The 24,678-nt window shown below is 44.4% G+C and overlaps 1 protein-coding gene across 1 annotated transcript in view; it reads left to right on the top strand.

Moving 5' to 3' along the window:
• ELL3 (elongation factor for RNA polymerase II 3) overlaps nucleotides 1-24,678 on the top strand; it is a 110,878-nt gene that overhangs the window by 48,820 nt on the left and 37,380 nt on the right. The window contains exons 3-4 of the mRNA XM_083184094.1: nucleotides 12,614-12,741; nucleotides 16,255-16,418. Coding sequence (XP_083040220.1) covers nucleotides 12,614-12,741; nucleotides 16,255-16,418 — 292 coding nt within the window. The remainder of the gene's footprint in view (nucleotides 1-12,613; nucleotides 12,742-16,254; nucleotides 16,419-24,678) is intronic.

The following is a 24,678-nucleotide window of genomic DNA, read 5'->3' as shown; positions in this document are numbered from 1 at the left end:
CATAAACATTTAAGTAAGCATAATTATGTAGTGGGGCACTGTGGTGTACACAACTGTTGTATACTCATACTTGCCTACTTTTGAAAAGTAGTTTCAGGGAGATTATGGATTGCATTGTAAAGGAACCACGTGTTGCACTGTTAAGAAGGCGTATCCCATTCTACCCAAGGGGCGTGTCTAGCTACACCAATGGGCATGTCTACGGTCACTCAGGTGTGTGTTCTATTGTGGCAGGTAAAAAGTACAAAGGGGCAGATGTATTATCGTGCCCTTTTTGACTGTAAAATAACGGGTCCCGCTTCTCCTGCATAACAAGGAGAAGAGGGCACTTGTAGCAGCCGAATATATTAACCCCTAGCAGCTGATAAGGAGAGCTGTTATGCCGAGCATTAACTGCTCTCCTTAATGGCGCCCCCTCAGTCCTGCGTATGCCGGACGGCTGTCTAAGCATGCGCAAGATCTCACTTTTATCGCAAGATCTCATGCACAGCCCGGAGCTAGCAGCAGGGCTAGCATTGTCCCCGCAGTGGAGATAGAACAACACTAGCCCTGAGCTGGCGAAGCGGCCTGGGGCAATTTAATGCCTAGGCGGCTGTTATTACATCGCACTGGCCGCTAATTACTGGGGGGGGGGGGGATTGCAATTGACAGCTCCTCTGAGTAACAGCCCCTAGTGCACATTAGGTGCGCTTTTAGTACATGTGAAAAAAAAACATAATCCTCCCCAGTTAAGCGCTAGTTCATACATCTGCCCCAAAATGTAGTATTGGCTACACACTAAAATCTCAACTACATTGCACAGCACATTATACACAGCCTCAAACCCCCCCACCACCACCACCACCACCAACACCCATATTACACCCAGTACTCAGCACATTGCACACACCATGGTACATTATACAAACACCCCCTTTTACACACAGTACACACAGCACATTGCACACACCATAGTACATTATACACAGCCCCCCATATTACACCCAGCACACTGTGCACATTGGAAACACCATAGTACATTATACACAGCACCCCCATATTACACTCGGCACATTGCACAAACCATAGTACATTATACACAGGCCCCCCCCCCCCCATATTAAACCCAGTACATTGCACACACACCATTGTATATTATACACAGCCCCCCATATTACAACCAGTACACACACATATTACACACTCCCCCAGTACATACACCACTATATTACATTACACATATACACCCCCCTTCCCCTTAAATTGCAGCCAATACACACACTACTGTATTACATTACACACAGCCCCCCCCCCCCCCCCAAAAAAAAACAAAAAAAATAGCACTCACCTACCCCTTCATGGGAGGTGCAGTGACCCGGCAGCTCACCACAGGCAGAGGAGCAGGATGAGCTGGCCTGATGCACAAAGCTCACTGTGAGTGTGGTGGAGTGAACCAGAGGCCTGGCTGCCGGCTCTCTTTCTCCTCCCTATGCACTACAGATTGACTTCCTGTCAGCGCACGCCCAGCAGCTTGGCCCTTGCTACCCACAACCCACGGTGGCCGGGTGTGATATTTTCCCAGCATGCTCCGCCCCACATGATTTCCGAGTTGTACGCATATGCAGTCCGTATTTTAATGCGGGGTCCCAGAAAACGGGAGTACTGTGGGGCTTTGCGGGGCAGCGGGAGGCTCAAGTGAAAGTCGGGAGCCTCCCGCTAAATGCGGGAGGGTAGGCAAGCCTGTGTAAACTATGTATTGGGCGCACTGTGGTGTGGCATACTATTTATTAGGGGCATTGGTGTGCAACAAGATCTGTCAAAGGGCCTATAGCAATGAGCAAAAATGCTTAATTGTTCAAACTAGAGTGTTAAAATGACACCTTCTAATGATGTGAAGTTGGGTTTACAAAGCGCTAGCAGATGTAGGGTTTGGATAAGATTTATGCCTTCATCAGCTATTTCCTGTTCTGTTTCATTAACCATGCCTGCTGAGTACAGCCCAGTCTGACCCAGAGCTGCTCCTAGGTGTATTTCTCAGGGACACTTACCTTACATGCTTCATTACCCGTGTCCTTCACCACTGTGTGCCATGAGCATTGTTTATTCAGAGACAGAAAGCTACATTTAACAAGCCTCAAATCACTTGGTGTAGATGATACTAATGTGCGTTCTAAAAGTATGTATTTGAAAGTATTTACATTTGTGGAATAGAAAGCACTTGAACAATCACAAGTTAGTGAAGCAGAAGTGTATGTATGCCAAACACTAAGCTCCGTTTCATTTTAAAAAGAGAGGCAGAAAGCATATCTCGGGAAGCAAAGATTTCTCTCATATTGCAAACTTGTTTAATTTGCTTTTTTTTGTTATGCTCCTCAGGATCAACACAACCACATTTTTCAGGCTGATTCAGAGATTAATGTTCATTCGATGTTAACACACAGCGGGAAAAATTTAGTAAAATCCTAAAATACGACCGATGGCAGATACGAATTCATATGAGCGGCATTTTTGGGAAAATACAATTCGTAAAAAAGGCAGATTTACTAAACAGCCCCATTTACGGATTAGCACGATGGCGTAGGTGTCCTATGTTGCCGTATTCGTATTTGGCGGCCGTATATATGGATGCTAAATAAAGATACGAGTCGGCAGCTTGCACGAATCAGTCAGATCTGTGTGTAGGCTGCAGTGTTAAAAACACTAAAACTAAATAAATAATAAAAAAAAATGGAGTAGCGGGTCTACCTCCCCCTCCCCCCCACGGCCGTAAACAGCCCCAGGCTCAAAGAGCTGGTCCTGGTTTTAAAAATTCAGAGAAGAAACCAAATAGGGGTTCCTTGTAATTTTTAAAATCAGCACCAGGCTCAAGGGTTGGCCCTGGTTCCAAAAATATGGGAGACAATATGACTAGGGGTCCCTTGTATTTTGAGAACCAGTACTGGGTCCAACCAACAAGTAGGGTAATGCCACAACTTTGGGAAACTCTTTACGCACGTTCCCCCTGCCAAAGCATTTACCCCCTGACCTGTCAGCTCTGGCAGGGACCCTGGAGGAGTGGGGACCCCCACAATGAAGGGTTCACCCTCTCCAGGAATACCCCTGCCTGGGCTGAAGCCCAGGGCTGTCCCCTGTGCCCCAGAGTGGTGGGCACCGGGCTGATGGCATTGTTGTAAAAAATAGACTAAAATTAATTATTGGTACTTGTTTCCTAGCACGGCGCCACCGATTTTAATTGTATCCATCGGGTCGGAAAAATCGCGTCGATCGCATCGCATGCCAACCAAATCGCATGCGACGCGATCGACCCGATTTTTTCATTGGAATCAATGTAAAAATGGTCCCTGAGACCCGATTTTACATTGATTTAATAATAATAATAATAATAATAATTTTATTTATATAGCGCTCTTTCTCCAATAGGACTCAAGGCGCATTTCAATGTAAAAAGCCCCAACCCCCCCCCCCCATTTTAATACCAAACCCCCACTCATGTTTGAAATGCCCCCCCATTGTTAACGCCACCCCACTATTGACGCCAACCCGAAGCGTGGCGAGCGCAGCGAGCCCACGAGGGGCGGCGGTACGCGTACTCCGACCTTTTCATACCCCCACTATCCACGTCGGCATGGAGTTTATTTTATAAAGTGTGGCGAGCGCAGCGTGCCACCGAACCCGAAGCGTGGCGAGCACAGCGAGCCCCGCAAGGGGACGCGCATAACTTCACAGGTATACGCTTCCCCTCGCGGGGCTCGTTGTGCTCGCCATGCTTCGGGCTCGGTGGCTCACTGCGCTCGCCACACTTTATAAAATCGACTCCACGCTGACGTGGATAGTAGGGGTATGAAAAGGTCGGAGGACGCGTACCGCCGCCCCATTATAATAGCCCACGACCGACGCGATCAACCCGATTTTCACTTTAAAAATTATTTAACATTATTCTCTATGGGAAAATCGCATTGATCGTGTCAGTCGCATCGCGGCCCCTTATTACGGGCCGTTATGGACGCGACCAACGCGATTTCCTCTTTCACCGGCAAATTAGCTGGTGATTGACAGAAAGTCGGGTCCATCGCGTTGATTGTATGCCTTAAGTACCTTAAACTTAAGGCATACAATCGACGAGATGGGCGCCGTGCTAGGAAACAAGTACCTAATTATTTATGTATTTTTGTGGAACAATGAGTTCCAGCAAGCCTACCCTGCATGCAGGGACTTCGAGAATCACAAGTCCCAGCATGCAGGCTATTAAAGAGCCCACTGGTACTGGTAGTTCCACAACCTACAAATAGTTAAATAAAATGAATAGTAAAACTTTTTTCACACTACAATCATCCACTCACACATTACCTATGGCTTCCCTCGAGGGCCTGTCCTCTTCTTCATGTAGAATCCATTAAGGGTTTCTATGGAAGGAAATTGTACTCACCCGCCGTTTTCTGCGCTTCTCTGGCTCCACAGGTACACTGTAGACATGAGTTTGTGTTTACATCCTTGGCTCCACCCAGGTGTTCATGAGCGGAGATTTCCCGATGTCCTAAACACACATCCCCGCCCTTGAACACAAGCTCGGCTGTGGAGCCGGGGAAGCGCAGAAGATGGCAGGAACTTAGGGCCTTCGGGGGAAGCCATAGGTGAGCATACCTCCCAACATGACCCTCTCCAGGAGAGACAGAACGCTCTGTTTCTGGACTTCCCTTTTAATTTATGATTGTCATCACCTGTGTGGAAACACCTTTCTTATGCATTAACCTGTTGAAAACAGATTCAGAGGGAAGTCCAGAAAGTCATGTTGGGAGGTAAGGTGAGTATGGGCCAGATGTATCAAGCTTCAAAAAGTATAGAGTGACAAACAGCCAGCAAATCAGCTCCTAACTGCCATGTTACAGGTAGGAGCTGATTGGCTGGTTGGTTATCATCTCACTTTTTGAAGCTCGATACATCTGGCCCTTAGAGTGAATGATTGTAGTGTGAAATAAAGTTTTACTTTTCATATGTGTGCGTGTTTTATGTAATTATTTCTAAGGTTGTGGAACTACAAGTACCAGTGGGCCCTTAATGCCCCACATGCTGAGACTTTTGGTTCTCCAAGTCCCTGCATGTGGGGGAGGCTTGCTGGGACTCCACAACAATATATAGTCATTTTTGTCTATTTTTTACAACAATGCCATCAGCCTGGTTCACACCACCCTGGGGCACCAGGGACGGCCCCAGGCTTCAGCCTGGGGCAGGTTTAATCCTAGTGGGGGAGGGACCCCTACATTGAGAGGGGTTCCCCCAGGGTCCCTGCATGGGATGACCGTTTAGGGGGTATATTCTTTGGCTGGGGGAACTTTTGTAAATAGTTTCTCCTGGCTGTGGCATTACCCTGCTGGCTTGGGGGACCCTTAGTCATTTTGTCTCCCTTATTTTGGGAGACAGGGCCAGCCCTTGAGCCTGGTGCTGATTATTATGTGGAACCCCTATTCGGTTTTTTCTCCCAAAATAAGAGAATTGTGTCGATATCCTAATATTTATGGACCTGTATAATTTCACACAGCAGCAGTGTACCTGTGTATCAAGTCAAATCAGCTGTGTGAATAGTGCAATAGTCCCCCGTCCCCCCGCAGCATGTTTTCGCAGGCACTGGCTGCAAATGGATGTTTAACATAAACAGGCTGTGGGGGAGCACTCACATCTTTTGATCTTTCAATGGTCGCCCAACACTGAAAGATGTGGTGCGTGCACGCATATATAAAGTGACTCTCGGGTCACTTATATAAGCGTGCACTTTCGGGCTGAAATGGGTGGGCAGCTGACATTCAGTAATGTCAGCTGCCCTCACTCGGCGATTACCATGGGATGGCCCATGAAACGTTGGGCGTTCCCATGGATGGGTCCCCGGCCAACCCCCCATCCCCTTCCCACAAATGTTGCATACACATTTTATATCTTATATTGTGAGTGACTTGTGCTGCCTTTGTGCCTGGTGTGTGTGTGTGTGTGTGTGTGTGTGTGTGTGTGTGTGTATATATATATATATATATATATATATATATAAAATCATATATGTATTTGTCATGCAAGGCAGTAATTATGCATTAAAAGTCGTATATAGGGTCAGGGAAATGATCATGTTTTTGTATACTTCATCAGCTTTTGCAGATTAAAGCAATACGGGGCATGTACAACTCTGGATTTTAAAAGATTATGTTGAATGACATCTGAATCTGATTAGTGGGGCTTACGTAAGAATAAATATTTGTTGCACGAGTGATATAAATGGCAGCAAGTTTAGCAATACTTCAGGGGACCAGTAATTGATGGAGAGTCAGAGACAGATCCATTCTGAAGATTAGTTGTATGTGGTAGAACGCTTGCTTTATTATGAGCGTAGACATCTCCTGTAAATGTGTGTATAAGGTTCCATAGGGTGTGCAGGCTGTGCGTAAGCTGTCAGATGAGCAGAGTCAGCCACTTAGCAGTAAAGCCACTTAATAAGCTGAGTGTATTCTGTGTCAATCACAAGCCTGATGGGAAAAAGGGAATTACTAGGCACCTGTACTTAGACCTGCATTTCAGGACCCACCACGTACTCCTGTCTTCCAAGAATGCAAGTCCCAACTTGCAAGCTTGGTATAATGCTCAGGATGGTGTAAGAGCCTAAAGCCTGGGACCTGTGGAGGCCTGTACACAGGGCTGCGCTTGCATCAATGGCTGCTCCAACACGTTGTAGGTTCTGACTGAGAGATTAACCATCTCCTGTCTGCAGGCATCGTCGACACTAATTGTTTTGTGTGTTTGTATGGAAACATTGCTCTGATGGCAATTGGGACTAGCTATTCACACATATAAATTGACAGGATTTGCTTCAGAACCCCCTTGGTAAGCACACTTTCAATGAGCTCAATTTGATGGACAATCATTAATGGAATTCTTGGTGTAAACAAATTTGCCTCCAATTACACAATCAACTTTTGGTACTTCTGTACTTTCTGTACTTTCCTTGCGGGGCTCGCTTCGCTCGCCCACGCTGCGGGCTCGGTGGCTCGCTACGCTCGCCACGCTAATTAAAATCAACTCCATGCCAACATGGATAGTGGAGGTATGAACTATCCATGTTGGCATGGCGTTAACTTAGTTTATTTTACTTAGTTAGTGGCGAGCGTTACCCGGAAGTACGCGCGGCGCCATGCTGGCGCCGTGAAAGTAAAGAAGTACCCAACTTTTTTTTATTGGCTTTTATAATTAAACTGACATTAAAATAATTATTCCAATAAAAAAAATGCTTATTTAAAAAAAAAAAGTTTACAATTAAAATGGTTTTAAATTACCCGCATCACTTTTTCCTTCTTTTTTTCATTTAATTCATTTGAAATTAAACGTATTTGCCTTTTAGCCTGCACAATCAGCCAAGAGCGCCGAGTACTTTCCTTCTGCCCACTATCAGACTTCTGTATGGTTCTAGTGTTGGGGTCGTGGAAAGTCTTCCCAATTTTTCAAAGGCGCCCATACACGCAACAATGAGCTCCGTACTTTTTGTACTAGATTGGATTGCATCTAGTACAAAATCCACGCAATGTGCTACAGCAGCGCACTTTTTGTACTAGATGCGGGGGGAGATTCTCTAAATCGCGGCTCAGCTTCGCCGCCCATTGCATACATAATTATCGCATATGTTCTAACATATGCGATAATTATGGCAAAGGACAGCTCTTGCGTTAAGAGATGTCCTTTGCGGTGAGAGTCGCCGGGTCCCATCGGCTCCCGGCGGCTCCCCCCTCCCTCCCTTACCCCGCGCTGCTGCTGTGCCGGGCTCTCCTCCTCCCTGCACCCAGAAGAGGATTTTAGTGCAGAGAGGAGGAGGTCACAATTCCGGGCCACACAGCTCTGTGCTGCCCGGACACAGGTAAGGGGGGGTCTATGCGGGGGTCTGTGCGGGGCGGCGGTAGGTTGGTGCCGGGCGGCGGTGGGTTTGCGTTAGAAGCCCATAGGCTTCTATGGGGCATCACCAGATTTTTCTGGCGATGCCCCCCGCCGGGTTAGAGCATCCCAAAATGTGGTAAAAACCCAGATAACTGGGTTTTTACCGTATTTTTGCTTAGAGAATCTCTCTCGCGATCTGGTATGAAAAGTCTGGGCCGCACATATATGTGCTGTGCACGCATCGCAATGCACCAAAACATGGCTCGGGTATGGGCAGCTTAAAGGTGCCTATAAACATTTCAATTGTTATGTGCGATGAGATGTGCGCTCCCATCACACATCTCATCGAACAGCTCAAAAAGTATGTGCTGCACATACTTTTTGTACTAGATCTCATCTCATTGCATTGCAAAACCTATGTGTCACTTCTCCCAGGTCGCATTTTGTAGACAATTCGCACAGCCTCCCCATGAGTACTTCAGATAGGCATTTCTATACCGCATTTCTCAGGTGCGCGCATTCAGATCGCACCAACTGTATTTGGAATGAGCCCTTAGGATTTTAGAAGAAGGTAAACATCAAGTATAGTTACAGTAGCTGCTGCTGGACTCTGTCAGCTTGCATCAAGTATGGTCAGTGATACATTTGCTAATTTATCTTCCGTTGTGTTCACTTAACACACAACTTCCTTTATTTGCCATCCTACAATAAACGGCAAAGTAAATAGGCTTGCATTATTTTATGAGCACAATTTCAGCTGTGCAAACACACTCAGATATTCTCTACTCATTATCAATCTATTTATGGAGCTTGATATATTACATTTCATATTACTATTGATCCAAACTACATGGCTACCAATTTGTCACGCAATGGAGGGGGATAGATACAATGTCATAGTATACAGTTCATGATAAAAATGACAAGACGGTGTATTGGTAAATATCATTATTAATTCAAAGTTCCTTTGAAGAATGTAGATCAGTGGTTCCCAACTTCGGTCCTCAAGTACCCCTAACAGTTCACATTTTCCAGGTCTCCACACAGAGGGACAGATTTATTAAGCCTGGTGATGTGATAAAGCGAAAGGTGATAAAGCACCGGCCAATCTGCCCCTAACTGTCAAGTTACAGACTGGATTTGGAAAATGGCTGTTAGGGGTCGATTAGCTTCTGTGTTATCACCGGCCACTTTATCACTTCTTCAGGCTTAATAAATCTGCCCCAGAATCACAAGTTACATAATTAGCTCCCCCTTTGGATTTTTTTAAAGTGAGTGTGAGTGCACCTGTGCACCTGCCGGGTGACCTTTACAACGTGAACTGTTGTGGGTACTTGGGGACTGAGGTTGAGAACCACTGATTATCAATTATCAAGCACACAGAGTGTGTGTGACAGAGCTAATGCTATGTACCATTGTGGTAAGGCAGGAGGGAATGTCTGGATGATCAAAACATGTAAAAACACACCTTGAAACTACATAAGACTTATTTACTACATGAGATTTTTTGTTACATTCCTGCTGTGTAACATATATTGGTGTGCCAGTTGTTAATGACTGTCAATACATCAAAGAGGAGTGGATGAAATATACTATATTGCAACACACAATGACAAGATTATCAAAGATGTTGAATATACAACCCATGATTTTCTCTTCCATGTCAACCCCTCCCAAGACTCTCACCATTCTAATTGTGATCTCCCTCGGGCCCTTCTGTTTACAGATTGAGGGCCCCAGTGGTTTTGTTGCCTAATTGTTGGGTTATCCAAGGCAGCATCTGGATAAGCCCCTTAAGGAGATTTATAGACTTTTTTCAACCGTCACACAGCAGGTTCACCATAGCACAGAATCCTTCGCACCTGGCAGCCACCGAATCATTGATCCTGATATTATATAGAGTCCTGCTCCATCCATCTATTCTAATATTAAAATCATACCTTATATGCTATTTAGGAAAAAATATATTTATCTGTTTGTTGCTACCTATATTCTCAGTTACATTATGAGCAGGAATTAAGTAACACATATGATAATTACCTAAGCGCCTTGAGTCGCCTTAGAGAAAGTGCGCTATATTAAACTTACTCACCAGGACCTGCCCCTCTCACCCCTAGTAGAATGGGTATGCCTCTCTCATCTCATCCACATTCTACCGAAGCAGGCTGGACAGGAGAGGGCAGAGCTAAAATGCCACAAATCACCATAATCTTAGCCTTGCTCCTTCCTCGATGACCCGTGATTTGTGGGATTTCCCACCATGGGGCAGGGCCTAATGACAAGGCCACCTGAACACGCTCCCCGAAATCCCCTGCTGCGTCATGCAGAGTATCCAAGCGTTGGTGGGTAATACTGCACGTGGTATATAATTTAAAGGTCAGTTTTATTCAATTGATTTCAGATATATTAAAAATCAATGTAAATTGAGTTTGGGTATCCAAAACACACATTTACTAACAGATGATTTTTTTGGAGGGGAGTTTACATAAATTTTCACATTTTAATGAATGTGTATTTTAGTCTTGGAAACCCATCATCATTTTTATTTTTTTGAAGGGGGGTCGTGCATAAGGGGCAAAAATCCAGCAATTTAGCAATACCATTTACTACAAAGAGTAAATCACAATTTACTTATTTATTTACTGTTTCTTATATAGCGCAGCAGATTTCGTTGCGCTTAACAATTGTAGACAGTGATAAAACAAAATGGGTAACAACAGACTTAAGGTAAGAGGGCCCTGCTGCGAGCTTACAATCTAAAGGGACGTAGGAGGGAAACACAATGACAGGCACCAGTCCCACCAAGTTACAAGTCCAGAAGAAAAGGTATCAGAGGGTTATATGCGTGGAACTTAAATAGGATAGGCTTGCCTGAAGAGGTGAGTTTTCAGGGAACGCTTGAAAGTTTCCTTCCAAAGTTGCACAGCCAAAATCTTTTGCTGCACACAGCCTTCGTAAAAATTAGAAGGAACATTGGTCAAGATGGGAGATATTTTGAGATAAGTAAAGAGATATATGCTGGTGTAGTATGGTTACTAGCTTTAGACAGTATGTGAGTAGAAGTATTTTATATTGAATACGGTAAAATACAGGCAACCAGTGAAGTGACTGGTAGATCGGATCAGCAAACGATGAGCATCTTGCTAGGAAGATCCTAGCAGCAGCATTTAAAATGGATTACAGTGGTGAGTCTGTTCTTGGGAAGACCAGTTAAGAGACTATTGCAATAATAAATGCGGGATATAATGAGTACATGGATAAGAGATTTAGTAGTGTCATTTTGGACATATTGAGTTTGAGGTGGTGAGAAGACATCCAAGATGAGATGGCAGAGAGGCAACTCTGGGGTTGATAGATAGATTTGAGTATTGTCCGCATACAAGTGAAACTGAAATCCGAAAGAGCTGATTAGTTTGCCAAGAGATGAGGTGTTGATTGAGAAAAACAAAGGACCTAAAACTGATCCTTGTGGCACTCAGACTGACAGAGGTAGTGAAGAAGAGGTAGAGTCAGAGAAGCGAACACTGAAAGAGAGCGATCAGATAGGTAAGACCTAGAGAGTGCAGTAGTTGGTTGGTTGGACTGAAAAATCTGGTACTGAATGGGGGCAAATGCCAATAAGCAATTTGCTCACAAACTCAGGAGAATGGACAAAAACATTTAGTGAAATTGTTGAAATCAAATAGGTCCAACTACAGTACATTGTCTGAGTGATAGTTGTTGTCCATTTTCAGATTTGGGAAACAAATGACTTAATTACAAATGGGTGCCAGACGGCTCCCCGACAGTCGGGATTCCGACAGTCATTCCTCCAACATCGGAATCCCGACTGCTCCCTTGTAGGGGCCACGACCCCCATAGAGGGAAAATAAAATAGGTGGCTGTCGGGCAAATATACCACACCCATTACAAATTACATTTGCTCCTATCCAGTACCAGGTTTTTATTCCATCCAACCAACTAGTTGGATGGTTGGAGGAAAGTTGGTTTGATGTGTGGCCAGCATTAGGGTCAGAACAGTTGGGAGGTATGATGTATGATTGCCATCACCTGTGATGAAACATCTTTTTTATCAATTAACTAGCTCACCACAGGTGATGGCAATCATACATTACCAGGGAAGTCCAGGAACAGAACATTTCCTCCCTCATGGAGAGGGTCAGGTAGGCAAGTATGCCTTATACCAGGCACCTGATCACTTTAAAAATAATGGCATCTGCCACTGCAGTGATTAAAAAAATAAAAGATAATTGCATAAAACACTTTGCTGTTTAATGCTTATTTTCTGTGTTCTAAACAGATGGCAGCACAATATAAATTGATGGTCTGGCTGCAGGTGTCTTGTGTTGCTTTAATTCTTCTTCACAGAATGTGAAATAATTAGCTATACCCGTGGATCTTGTACATTGTGTCAATGAGTAATGAGTACACCTGTGCATCTGCTGGGAGACAAGGAAAATGTAAACTGTTTAGGGTTCTAAGGACAGAGTTTGATAGCCAGTGTACTAATGTAATGTATCCAGTATAATATTAAAGTTATTTAAAAGTATAAATTGAACTTAACCCCCTCCCCCCCCCCCCCCCCCCCCCCATATCCAGAATATTATATTTTCAACAATGTAGTCATGCAAACCTCTTAAGCATGTTGATGGCTTTTCTCTGAAATAAAACCATATATTTGGTGCTCTTCTCCTGAAGTATTAATGAACTAATTTGTTCTTGTAACCAACAGAACATCAAGATTCCCTGTCCCATACCTGGCTCAGATGACAGAGTCCGTGTTTTTGCCTTCTACCTTTCCAGAGAGATTAAAGATAAACCTCAGTCAAGTTTTGAGTGCATTAGACAGAGTACTTCTTGGTGAGAACAATTGACTTTTACCCCATTTGATATTGCATTGTCTTCTGGAGAAGGTTTAAATCAGTAAGAATTGTGACAGATTTGCCAGTCATTATACACATTTGTTTTTGCATACTTAACATTTTGGTTGCTGTTGAGGAGTGCAAGAAGTTTCCATATGTGCAGTGTGTAAGTAGAGTAGACATAATCTGTCTGGTTGTTAACTGCAATCTCTGACTAAAGTTCTTGTGAAATGTCAAGTCACAGGATCATTTACCTGTAAACAGCACTGCACAACGAAGTATGTTCACTTAATTTACCAAATCGTTATGGATCTCAACAGAGACCACTGAAGAGCCATGATCTACGACTGCAAACATTTTTACCAACTGTGAGTTGCTTTTGGGGAGGAGCCACCATCCAGAAGCACTGTGTTTGAGTGATTTGTAGCATTTTGGTACTGGAGAAATGCTAGGGCTAACCTGTATCTGTCATCACCGAGTACAACATTGCTCCCATGTGGGTCACAGTTGAGATGGATGCCAGGGTGACCATGGCCCAGTTAGAGAAGATGAAAGGAATTCATCTGCTTGATGCTCCATGAAAAGCTTGGCTTGAGCAAGGCTTCTGAATGCTGGGTTCCCCATCAGCGTACTCGAGAGCAGAAGGAGGCTTGGGTGACTTAGTGCGACAACATGCCGGCCAGGATTTATGGCGGTTGCTCAAACTCTGTCTGGCAAATCATCAATGGCAATACATTCTGGATCTACAGTTTTGACCCTGAGAACAAACAGTCGACCCAGTTGTATGTGCACCACCACAAATATTTCAATGGGAGTGTTATGTGACAAGGGAATAGTATCTGTTTTTGTGGTCATGTAGCTACCGTATCACTCGTGCAGTAGTGCACAGTCACTGCCGTAAGTGCTAAAAGCCATTTCTTGGCACTGTACAAGAACTTAGGCTCATGACCATGCGCTTACAAGCACAGGAAAGTGGTGGATTTTATGGCCCATGAACACACAGAGGAGCTTGGTTGTCTGCTGTAGACTGATCTAAAAACACTGTTGCTTTTCAGAGCAGCTGTTGTTACGGCACAGAAATGCTGAATTACTCCTGTAAGTAATCCACTGCCGACACTCACATTAAGTTGGATATTAAATACTCAGGGGTCCAGATGATGAATAGGTCCCTATGGGACTAATTCTTAGCTGCACAATGCAACATCTGTGTGTGTGTCGCGGACTTAATGCAAATACTGCTACAAACCCTTCCCTGGTGTACATCCATAGGTCTGCATGTTCAGGGACTGAGACATCAGTGGCTTCACTAGAAATGTTGTTCTCCCCTGCCAAATAAGTTTCTGTGACACCCCCCATGACAAACAGGACTGTTTCTAGGCATTTTGGCCCCAGTGTGGATGGTTAAAATGCACCCTCTCTCCCATAGGCATTTTAAAAATAAAGAATTTGCTCGCATATATGGCAAATGTGTACCAAAAAGGGTGTGTGGCCTTTCAAGAAGAGACTACCTTATACCTCAGTATCCCTGCACTTACAGACATTGGCCACCACAGGATTCATGCCCCTTACACATTTTGCCACGCATCGTAATGCCCCTTACACATTACGCCACCCACCATAATGCCCCCTAGACATTATGCCCCACTCTATTATGCCCCTTCCAAATTACTCTGCAAACTGTGATGCCCCTTACACAATATGCCACACACTGTAAAGCCCCTTACACATTACGCCACACATTAATGCCCATACTGTATATATACATACACACATATGTGGCATATATATGTGTCTGTATGTATGGCAATACAGCCCTGCATGCTGACAATGATTTGCATTTGCAGGTTCTGAGGCGGCCACTAGGGCCTAGAGGTGGATTGTGGACTGGGCACTGGTCCTGTGCGCTGCAGGCGGGACACATTAAGGAACTCCCCTGAGGAGTTTATAAAAGGGAGTCCATGGAAACCGTAGGTGGTGTCTGGTGAGAGACTGAGCTGCACACAGCTAAATGCATGTTTTAGATGTGTGTTTTTAGCATTGTCCATGACTCATTGAATGAAGGACACAGTGAGCATTACTTGTTGTACTGTCAATCTGAAGGCTAAATTATTCCAATGAGCAACATTTACAAAACCCGAACAGAGGGGGAACAAGTATATTTTAAGCATTGAGCATGTTTTTATTTTTTATTTTTGAACATTACAATGTTTTAATCAATTCACCTTTTCTGTCGTTGTTCTCTTTATTTCTGTGCTGGAGTATTGCCAGAGACTTTGTAAGTGTACTTTAATTCGGGCTGTACTATAAAGATGGACTTTTTGGGGGAAATTGACCCTTTAAGTGCCAAGTGAATTTGTCAAAATAGGTGTGAAAATTGGCAAGCAAATATTTTTAGCCATAATAATGACCTGTAATGTTTACTTTATATAGGAAATATAATCTATTTTTAAGCAACATTTTTTAGTTGAGTTTATATAACAAATGTGAGCGATGCTGGTATTTTTAGCCGATATTTTACACATCTCTCACAGAGATGTCGGCACTCAAAGGGTTAAGAAACTAACACTACTATAGCAGCTAAAAGTGGGTTTTCTGCATCTTTGTGTGTTTCTTAATAATAATAATTAATAATTGAGCACAGTTTTGCTCAATCTCAAAGATGTTTTATTGAATATCCTGGTTTTAGAATATTGCTCAAAGAGGCTGATCGCAGTTTCCTGTTGTTATCATTATTATCCTTTATTTATATGGTGCCACAAGGGTTCCACAGCGCCCAATTACAGAGTACACTGTTGTTTGGGAAACATCGCACATGCTGCGTTCTGCGATCGCATTATACATAACAATGGAAAATCTACAGAATTATCACTCATTAAGCAATGTAAAGAAAAAAAACTAAGGAACATAATATAACAACATTTGTCTTGCAGTTTGCCACAATAAACAACAACAACATGGCATTACTGCTTTATACTGCTTTCACATTGCAACCCTGCTTTCAACCCATTTTTGTAAACGTTTCATAAAACGGGTCAAAAGCCAGTTAAACCCCTTCACATTGCATATTGTAACCAGTATATTACTGTTTATATACCTTTTTTGTACCTTTCACATTCAACCCGTTTCACCCATAAAAAACGGCTTCTTTGCAATAAAACTCTATTGTGCAATTCCTGCTTGTGGGCAGTGACAACATGCAGGGAGACAACCAATGACCCTTGTGCAGATTATCATGTGTAGCTCAAACTGGTTCTGGGCCATTCAGACTGCAGGAAAAACGGCTCAGCACAGTGTAGGATCCTGTTTTAAAAACGTTTTCAAATGCCGGTATTCTGTAACCGGTAAATTGACTGGGGACCTTTCACACTGCAGCTGGTACCGTTTCAAAATGCTAAAAAAAAACAGCAATATACCGGATTACAAGTGCAATGTGAAAGGGGTATTAGTGATAGGTGCAAACTGTTATTGAGCTCGAAACAGGATAAACATCTTTCCTTAATGTCTACTCTAGGACCGGAGAGAAGCAGCTGAACTGCATTGGAACTATACAGGATAAAATCACTGTGTGTGCCACTGATGAGTCCTACCAGCTAACACGTGACCGCATGTCTCAGGTAGAGAAGGAAACATGGAGCAGGACTGCCATTGAGATCAAATCTGGAACATCCCACAAAAGTATGTCAATATGTAAATTCTGAGCTGTGGGGCTGAAATACATGTTTGTCTTAGCTAAATTTATTGGAGGTAATTGTATTTATTACTGTACATAAGTCAATGGAGTAAGTATAGAACTAAAAGATTAGCTACAAGCATGAATCACCATCCAGACACTTCTATGTACAGTAAGTGCTGCAATCTCTATAGAACTTTTCAGTTTCCTTGTGCAGAGGACAGAGTTCACTTGCCTGTCCCTAGTTGTCAGCAAGGACATAAGATATGGAATATAATCAGATATAATGTACTGCATATGTATCTTCATTTAGCAAAGGTTTGGGTCCTTATGTATAAACACTTTACTTCAGTGGTTCCCAAACTGTGCGCCTAGGCTCCCTGGGGTGCCTTGGAGCACTTGCCGGGGATGTCCAGGGTGGTGGTCCAGAACCAATTAAAGTTATTTATGGCCAATGAAATAGGCAAAACCAGTGCTTGTGGCTTCCAATTAAGAATATGTGGGTAAACAGAAGTGAATCATGTTTCTCACCACATAAGTGGACCTAAGGAAAACATTTAAATCGCAACTTATTTAATATCTTTCCTGAAACTAGTAACCAACTATTGGCCATGGGGTGCCGTGAAAAATATTCTGATACTTTAGGGTGCCGTGATTCAAAAAGTTTAGGAACCACTGCTTTACTTATTAATACCACTTTCAGACAGCGACGGCCGAAAAACTCTGCAATCACCCGGCATTTGAAGGACATTACATACAAGCTGATACAACTTTGATGTAATGTCCTTAAAACAAGTCAAAATGAGTCCCCAGACACGGCCTTCTCCCTCCCTCCTGATCAGCGCTGTGGCGTCCATCTGTTCTCACTGTGGCCACTTCCTGGCCGTGTGGTGCTGCACTGGCTGCTGGAGGGCGCCGCGTGTATACATGGCGTGCCAGTAACTGAGGCGGGAGCTGCAAACCGGGTGAGCGAGGCAGGAGGCAAGCGCCGGGCAGGGCAGCCGCTGGCGCACGCTGCCCGCTGCCCGCTAGTACTATTAGTATGATCTTATCTTACTAGTGCACGGATCATTTGCGGAGGGGGGGCGGGCCGGCGGCGCCATTCGACTAATCAGCGCCCGGAGCGTGAGCTCCACTGGCTCCGCCCTCCCTACACCTCTGCTCAGTAGTGTTTTTCAAGTAGCATGACATATTTGTTATTATAAAGTAAGTGTGTGTGGTGTTGGGGGGGAAGGGAGAGATGTAGCTTGCTTATACAACACAAGCAAATTGGGGTAATTATTCTGCATTTAAACAATTGTTCAATGGATAGGATGTAAATAAATGCAAGGTAAACATGATGCGATAACAATGTATAGGAGTTGTGTAATTATAGTCCATATGTTATATGCATGTTTACTTTACACTTAGATCTGTGTGTTCATCCTTACAGCTGATGATTCATTTATGGTGAGCAATCGAGACATATGCTGCCCATGCACTGTGGGTGACAAGATCAACACAGCCTTCACCTTCTGTGACGGCTTTCCTGTCACTGAGCTGAGCTAAAACGTCACATGATGAGCTGCAGTGGATTAGCTGCAGGCTGTGATGAATATAGATACACGTAGGATTTAACTGCAGATGTGATGCATTTCTTAGGACAGGGTTCTAAGAAAGGGGTATTTAGACAAAGGTTTTTTATCAAGTGATGGATGTGTGTAGTCTGAAGGCCGAGTGACGCATCCTCCCACCTCTAATATTATCAAAACAGAATATGCCTGATCTGCTCCCACCCATAATTGAAAAGGTGGAGAACACTTCTTTTGCGTCATTTCAAATGCAGCACTGGGGTAGACAGCATCCAGTTTATTGTAGGAAATAAAGAACTCAGTGCAGACCATGATGATTGTGCCACATGAGCCCTGCACACTCATTATCTAAGTTTGCTGTCCACCAAACCCCTCCTTGCGAATGCCGGGCCGCCTCTCGCAGCGTGTGTTCCCATGCACAGGTTGCGAATGGATGTTTAACATAAACATCCATTCACATGCTGCGGGGAACACCCACATGGAAAGATGTGAAAGGTGCACGCATATAAAAGTGACTTTTTAAGTCACTTACATATGTGTGCACGCTGGGACGGAAATGGACGGGCAGCTAATATCCGGTGATGTCAGCTGTCCGCCCGGCCTCATTAAAATGAGAACGCCCATAAGCCCCATATGGTAATGGGGCTGCCAGGCGCCCCACACCCGCCCACTATGTTAGGTGCAGCACCTGTCAATCAGGCACTGTGATCGCAGGATTCGTCCTGCGTATTCGTAGAACCAAAACATTGGGAGCAATGTGGGTAGCGAGCCAACCTGAATTAGCCACATTGCTCTTATTGATGCTAGTGAAGAATTTCATTATATCACAGGCAAATCATCATACAAAATATTTACAATTAAGCTGAACATTCACTGCCGATTATTTTATTTTTTTTAAGGCGTTTTATTGGTAAAATGGCTACAGAGGGCCTGATTCATGGATGTACACAATTCTGATTTTCATGCATTTGGACAATATTTTTATTAGTGTACATGTGAGTCACATGACACATCGGTCCTGCTGCCTTTGTAAGGACACTTGTCCGTGAGGATTTAGATGCACTTAGAGACCGTTTGTGGGTTGTAACAGGAGGTGGTTAGAAAAAGGCGGATGTGTAACAAATGGTTTATACAGGGGTGGGGAACCTCAGTCCCGGGGGCCGTATGCGTAGCTGGTCTGAGTGGCTCTCCCACTCGCCCAGCGGCTTTGCTGAGCGTCAAGTACAGGGGAATTTATCTTACAAATTGTCCTGCTGCAGCCGTCCCACGCTCCGGTGGCTGCCGCTGAATAGGACTGACAGTCTCCGGCTGCTGTTGAATAAAGAGGAATCTACCGACTACCGACCTCTCGCGAGATTCCACTTAATCAACAACAGTGGAGACTGTCAGTCCTATTCAGCGGCAGCCGCCGGAGCGTGGGACAGCTGCAGCAGGACAATTTGTAAGATACATTTTTACATATGACCCCCCTTGGCACAAAAAAGGTTCCCCATCCCTGGTTTGTAGGCACAAATTCACTGGCTCCAGTGTCTTAGTTCATTTAATAGCTATTTTGTGTAGCCATAGAGTTACTCAGATAAACGACAGATCAGTATCTGCGTACAGGATGGCCTAGCGTATATTTTTGCATCACGTCTAGACTTCCTTAAATGTACTAATACACACTATGGATACACACTATGCGATTTTCAGGAACGATATGCACGATAACAATATCGCTAAAGATATTATTGTACATACATAGGCGTATGCAGCACATTTAATTAGGGGGTGTCTTACACGCCCATTGGGTTAGTCTAACACCACCAATCAGACATGTCTACCATCAGCTATAGGCACTCGCTACAATATAAAACATCTCAGCCACACCATAATCTCCTGCCTAGTTCAGTTTTAATCTTCTTATTACTCAATGTAACAGTACATGCAAATACAGTCATAAACATATATGGATGACGCAGGTATGTAGTGATATGAAAATGGTCTATTAGAATTGTCAATGCAAAACACACATACTTGATTGATGGTCGCTTGTTTTAATGGAATACCAGTTCTAAAAAGCAAAAGTATACAAGGGTGGGCACAGCATTAGGGGGTGCCTGTGCACCCCTAACACTCTATATGCGCACGCCTAGGTGTGCATATTGTTCTGGGTGTACCCACTATATCATAACAAACACCGATCATCTGAACGTGCAGTCCAATCTGAGGCGGTCGTCAGTGACCGCATGTTTGTCAGGGCTCTGGGTTAACGATATCGTTCAGCGTTTGTATCGCGGTTTGTTCGTCTCGCTGCAAGAACTGTGCTCGCAGCTTTACTCATGTGCAGCAGTGCGGAATGGAGGCCTCCCAGTGATCACAGCAAATAGCATTTAGCCCGAGGATAGCAGAGGATCTTTCAGCTACTACACTGATGATAACAGAAGATTATGATACAGCAACAACCCATAAGTAACTATAAATAGAACCATTATCATCTGGATAACTGTAGGCTCCTTTATTTATGTAACACCATCTATACTATGTTCTCGTTTAACCCATGAGTGTCGGCCATTAAACACTGCAGCTTTTATTCCAATTAGTTGACACATTTTATTTTCCCATCTATGCAGATTATTTATTCCTTTGTATGTCTTGTGATCTTGCAGTATGTTCTTCCAGTGTTCAGTCTGTACCTTGTTGTGTAGGGTTAAAGTCTTTCTTTCTTTGTCTCTCCCATCCCCAGAGGGGCGTTTCACCTGCGTGACATTGGGGGTTTAGCTGACTGCTGCACCTGCTTACTGAGAATAAGCTAACAAGCCTCTAGCTGGCTCAGACTACTCCCACCTCCACTCGCTCACTAATTACTCTATTCTAGGCCAATTAGCATGTTTGTCTTTATCGATATTCGTTTGTGCATGAAAAATCATTTTGAAAGATTAGCAGCACAATATATTTGAAGCAGATGTCTATCATAACAGCATTTTCAGATAACAAATAGCTCCCATTAAAGCACCACTACTAGGCAGGGTGACAAACGTCACCAGAGCTCTGTGTGCCATCTCCACAAAGCCTTTTATGTCTGGGCTCCATGGCGTATGTCACGGCCAAGGTAAAAAATCAGGACACTATGATGGGGTGCCGGATGATGCTCCGACAATAGGCATTCCAAACGTCAGCAAAAAAACCCCATCAAAACCCAGACTGTAAAATACCCGACAGTCAGGATCCCGATTTACAGAAGCTATTAATGCTCACGGGGGACCACAACCCCCATAGAGGGAAAATGGAATCTGTGGTGAGCGCAGCGAGCATGCAAGGGTCTTATCTGCACTTGCTGAACAGGTATAACTCTAGAATTGCAGATTCAAAGCTGTACCTGCAATAAATATTGTGCTGTTATACTATATTACAATAGGCCAAATCATTGTCTTGTATTGGTTCCGGTTGATGGAACTGCAGTGTCTAAGATAGACAGTCAATAGGTGTACCCCAAAAGGTCAACAAACAATAGGTCAACAGGGTCAAGGTTTGTAAGCATGGCTGTGACAATGCAGCCCTAGCAAGGTTTTATAAAAGGGCTCACCTGGGTTCCTGGAAGGAAAATTACACTGACCCCAATCCAGTACCCCCTCTCATTCTGGTCACCTGCCCGGCTACCAGTACATGGCAGTACTAATGCGCTAAGTGACATCACGCAATACAGCGAACCATACGTCACACAATGCTGCACCCTCCTATCTGTCCTATTATATTGCATAGTAAATAGTAATTAGCAGTTTTTATCTAATAATAAAAACATTCAATGTAATTAAAATTTGGGCGTGCGGTTGGAGGGGGGGGGGGGGGGGGGGGCAGAGATACCCATGTACCAGGCCCCAAGATTTCTGTAGCTGGCCCTGATTGTGGACTGTCAATAGCAATATTGAAGTCATCCAGGATGAAGGCGATGTCAATGGCTGTATAACATGAAGATAAAAGTTATTTGGCGCTGGAGTACCCAGCATTACTAAGGAGCAGGGTTGCACAGATCTGGGGAGATCAGAGATGCAGAAGGGCAGGCTTGCTGACTTGCGTGGAGCTGGGGATACCAGCGACTTGCAAGGAGCTGGGGATACCAGCAATGCGGGACTGATGACTTGGGTGGAGCTGGGGATACCAGCGACTTGCAGGAGTGATGACTTGCATGGAGCAGGGGATACCAGCGATGTTGGAATGCAGGAGTGAAGACTTGCGTGGAGCTGGAGATACCAGCGATGCAGGTATGCAAGAATGACGACTTGCCTGGAGCCAGATGGCTGGAAGCTGGGGATACCAGCAATGCAGGGAGCTGGATGACTGGAAGCTGGGGATACCAGTAATGCAGGAAGCCGAATGGCTGGAAGCTGGGGATACCAGCAATGCAGGGAGCCAGATGGCTGGAAGCTGGGGACACCAGCAATGTATGAAGCCGGATGACTGGAAGCTGGGGATACCAGCAATGCAGGAAGTCGGATGACTGGAAGCTGGGGATACCAGCAATGCAGGAAGCCGGATGGCTGGAAGCTGGGGATACCAGCAATGCAGGAAGCCGGATGGATAGAAGCTGGGGATACCAGCAATGCAGGACAGCTGAATTGCCTAGAGCAGAGGTTCCCAAACCCGGTCCTCAAGGCACCCCAACGGTCCAGGTTTTAGGTATATCCATGGCTCAGCACAGATGGTTAAATCAGATGACTGAGTTACTAATTAAGGGGCAGATTTATTAAGCTTGGAGAAGAGATAAACTGGAGATAAAGCGGAGAAAAGGTAAAAGGAGATAAAGCACCAGCCAATCAGCTGTGTTTGAAAAAGACAGTTGGGAGTTGATTGGCTGGTGCTTTATCTCATTTTACCTTTTCTCCGCTTTATCTCCAGTTTATCTCTTCTCCAAGCTTAATAAATCTGCCCCTTAGTCACCTGTGGCCAGGCATGGATATACTTAATACCTGGACAGTTGGGGTGCCTTGAGGACCGCGTTTGGGAACCTCTGGCCTAGAGCCAGGTGAAGCTGCAGATGGACTTGTACTGTCTCTTGAAGGAGCTTAAGAATAGTGACAGCAATCTTTAACGAACACCTGGAGTCAGGGAGTGCTTGAGCTGGAAACTGCACTGTGTCTTGGAAGCAGAGATAAGCAGGAGCTCACTACACTGGCTGATAGACAACAATGCACTGACAGGGTGCTGTTCCCACAGCTGGGCTTTATACCTCTGGCTGTAAGATGATTGACTGAGGCATTCCTGCAGGGGAGTGTGTCCTGACTGGTTCATGCAGAGTCAGATGACCAGGAAGTGTCATGGCACTGCCCAAAGAGGAGAATGGCACCAAGGCCGGCGTGGTGGGCCCGCAGGGATGCGCAGCAGGAAGGGGCAAAAGCAGGTGAGCATGCCAGATCACTGTGGACAAAATGCCGCAGAGGCAACAGCGGGACGCCAGCGGGGACAGCTGAGAATGGCCAGCGTTTTACAGAGCGCAGCAGGGGAGCACTGAAAGTCTCTATTTTGTGACACCAGCATTTCAACCCAGCTTGCAGTAAAGTATAAAGGGTAAGCCAGGTTGATGACATCATCCGCATACCTCCCAACATGACCCTCTTCAGGAGGGATACATTGCTCTGCTCTCGCACTTTCCTCTTAATATATGATTTCCTTCACCTGTGTTGAAGCACCTTTCTTATCAGTTAACCTGTTCAACACAGATGAAGGTAATCATAAATTAAGAAGAAAGTCCAGGAGCAGAGCATTGTGTCCCTCCTGGAGAGGGTCATGTTGGAAGGTATGCATCCACCTGGGACTATAGGGGTAGGGACAGTACAGCAGTGTAAAAGGGCCACAAGCCGGGTCACACCTGGGTTGGAGCTCTGTACAAAATCAGGTTCAACCCAGCTAAATTATATAAAGCAGACTAATTGTTACCAATTGTACCTTTGTTATGTTAATAGTATGCTATATCTTTCAGTGAATAATTTTACACTAGAACTATGGAACATCATATACTGTACCAATGCTGTTGTATTATCTATGTACTACTATATCAGGAACATCATATACTGCTGTTTAGAAGCCGTGTTGTGATATTATTTAAAACCTCAGAAAAAAAGATAACTTTTTTAGAAAATAAACGCACTGCAATACATCATGACAACTGTCATTAATATATTACTAACTCAGGGTCCAGTATAAGTAGGAGGAGGGAACATACAGTATAGGTAGGGGGAGGGTAGCCCAAACACAGGGAACGGGTTTGGCTGGTCTGAATAGTTCCCATGTAAGAAGAATAGAATAGACGTGAGAAGGATCAGTGAAAGCCCTGGCTGGGTTGGGTTGTAACATTCTGGTGACAGAGCGAAAAGTGAGAGTGTTGAGTGACAGTGAGTATGGTTTGTCAGATATTCTCAAGTAATCCAGCTTCATACACCAATACAAATAGTAGTATAAATCACCTTGGGTGCTTTTGGTAGTACCATGTGCGGAAATTTTTGGGGCCCATTGTAACATATTGACAGGGCCCCTTGAGAGACACCTCTCGTCCTCCGTTTTCCATTTTCCATAATAGTACCCTAGTTCATTTTCTGAAACATATTAGTGTTCTAGTTAATGATATGTCCCATAGAATTGTCCTAGTTTATTGTATGAACCATTGCAATTCACTAACATAAATGATATCAAATCATGATGTAGGGCGGCCAGTACATAT

Source organism: Crinia signifera, chromosome 4 (assembly GCF_055691185.1).
Source record: "Crinia signifera chromosome 4, ASM5569118v1, whole genome shotgun sequence".
In the NCBI taxonomy this organism is placed as follows: domain Eukaryota; kingdom Metazoa; phylum Chordata; class Amphibia; order Anura; family Myobatrachidae; genus Crinia; species Crinia signifera.
The sequence above is the reverse complement of the archived record's forward strand: the minus strand, read 5'-3'. Positions and strand labels throughout refer to the sequence as shown.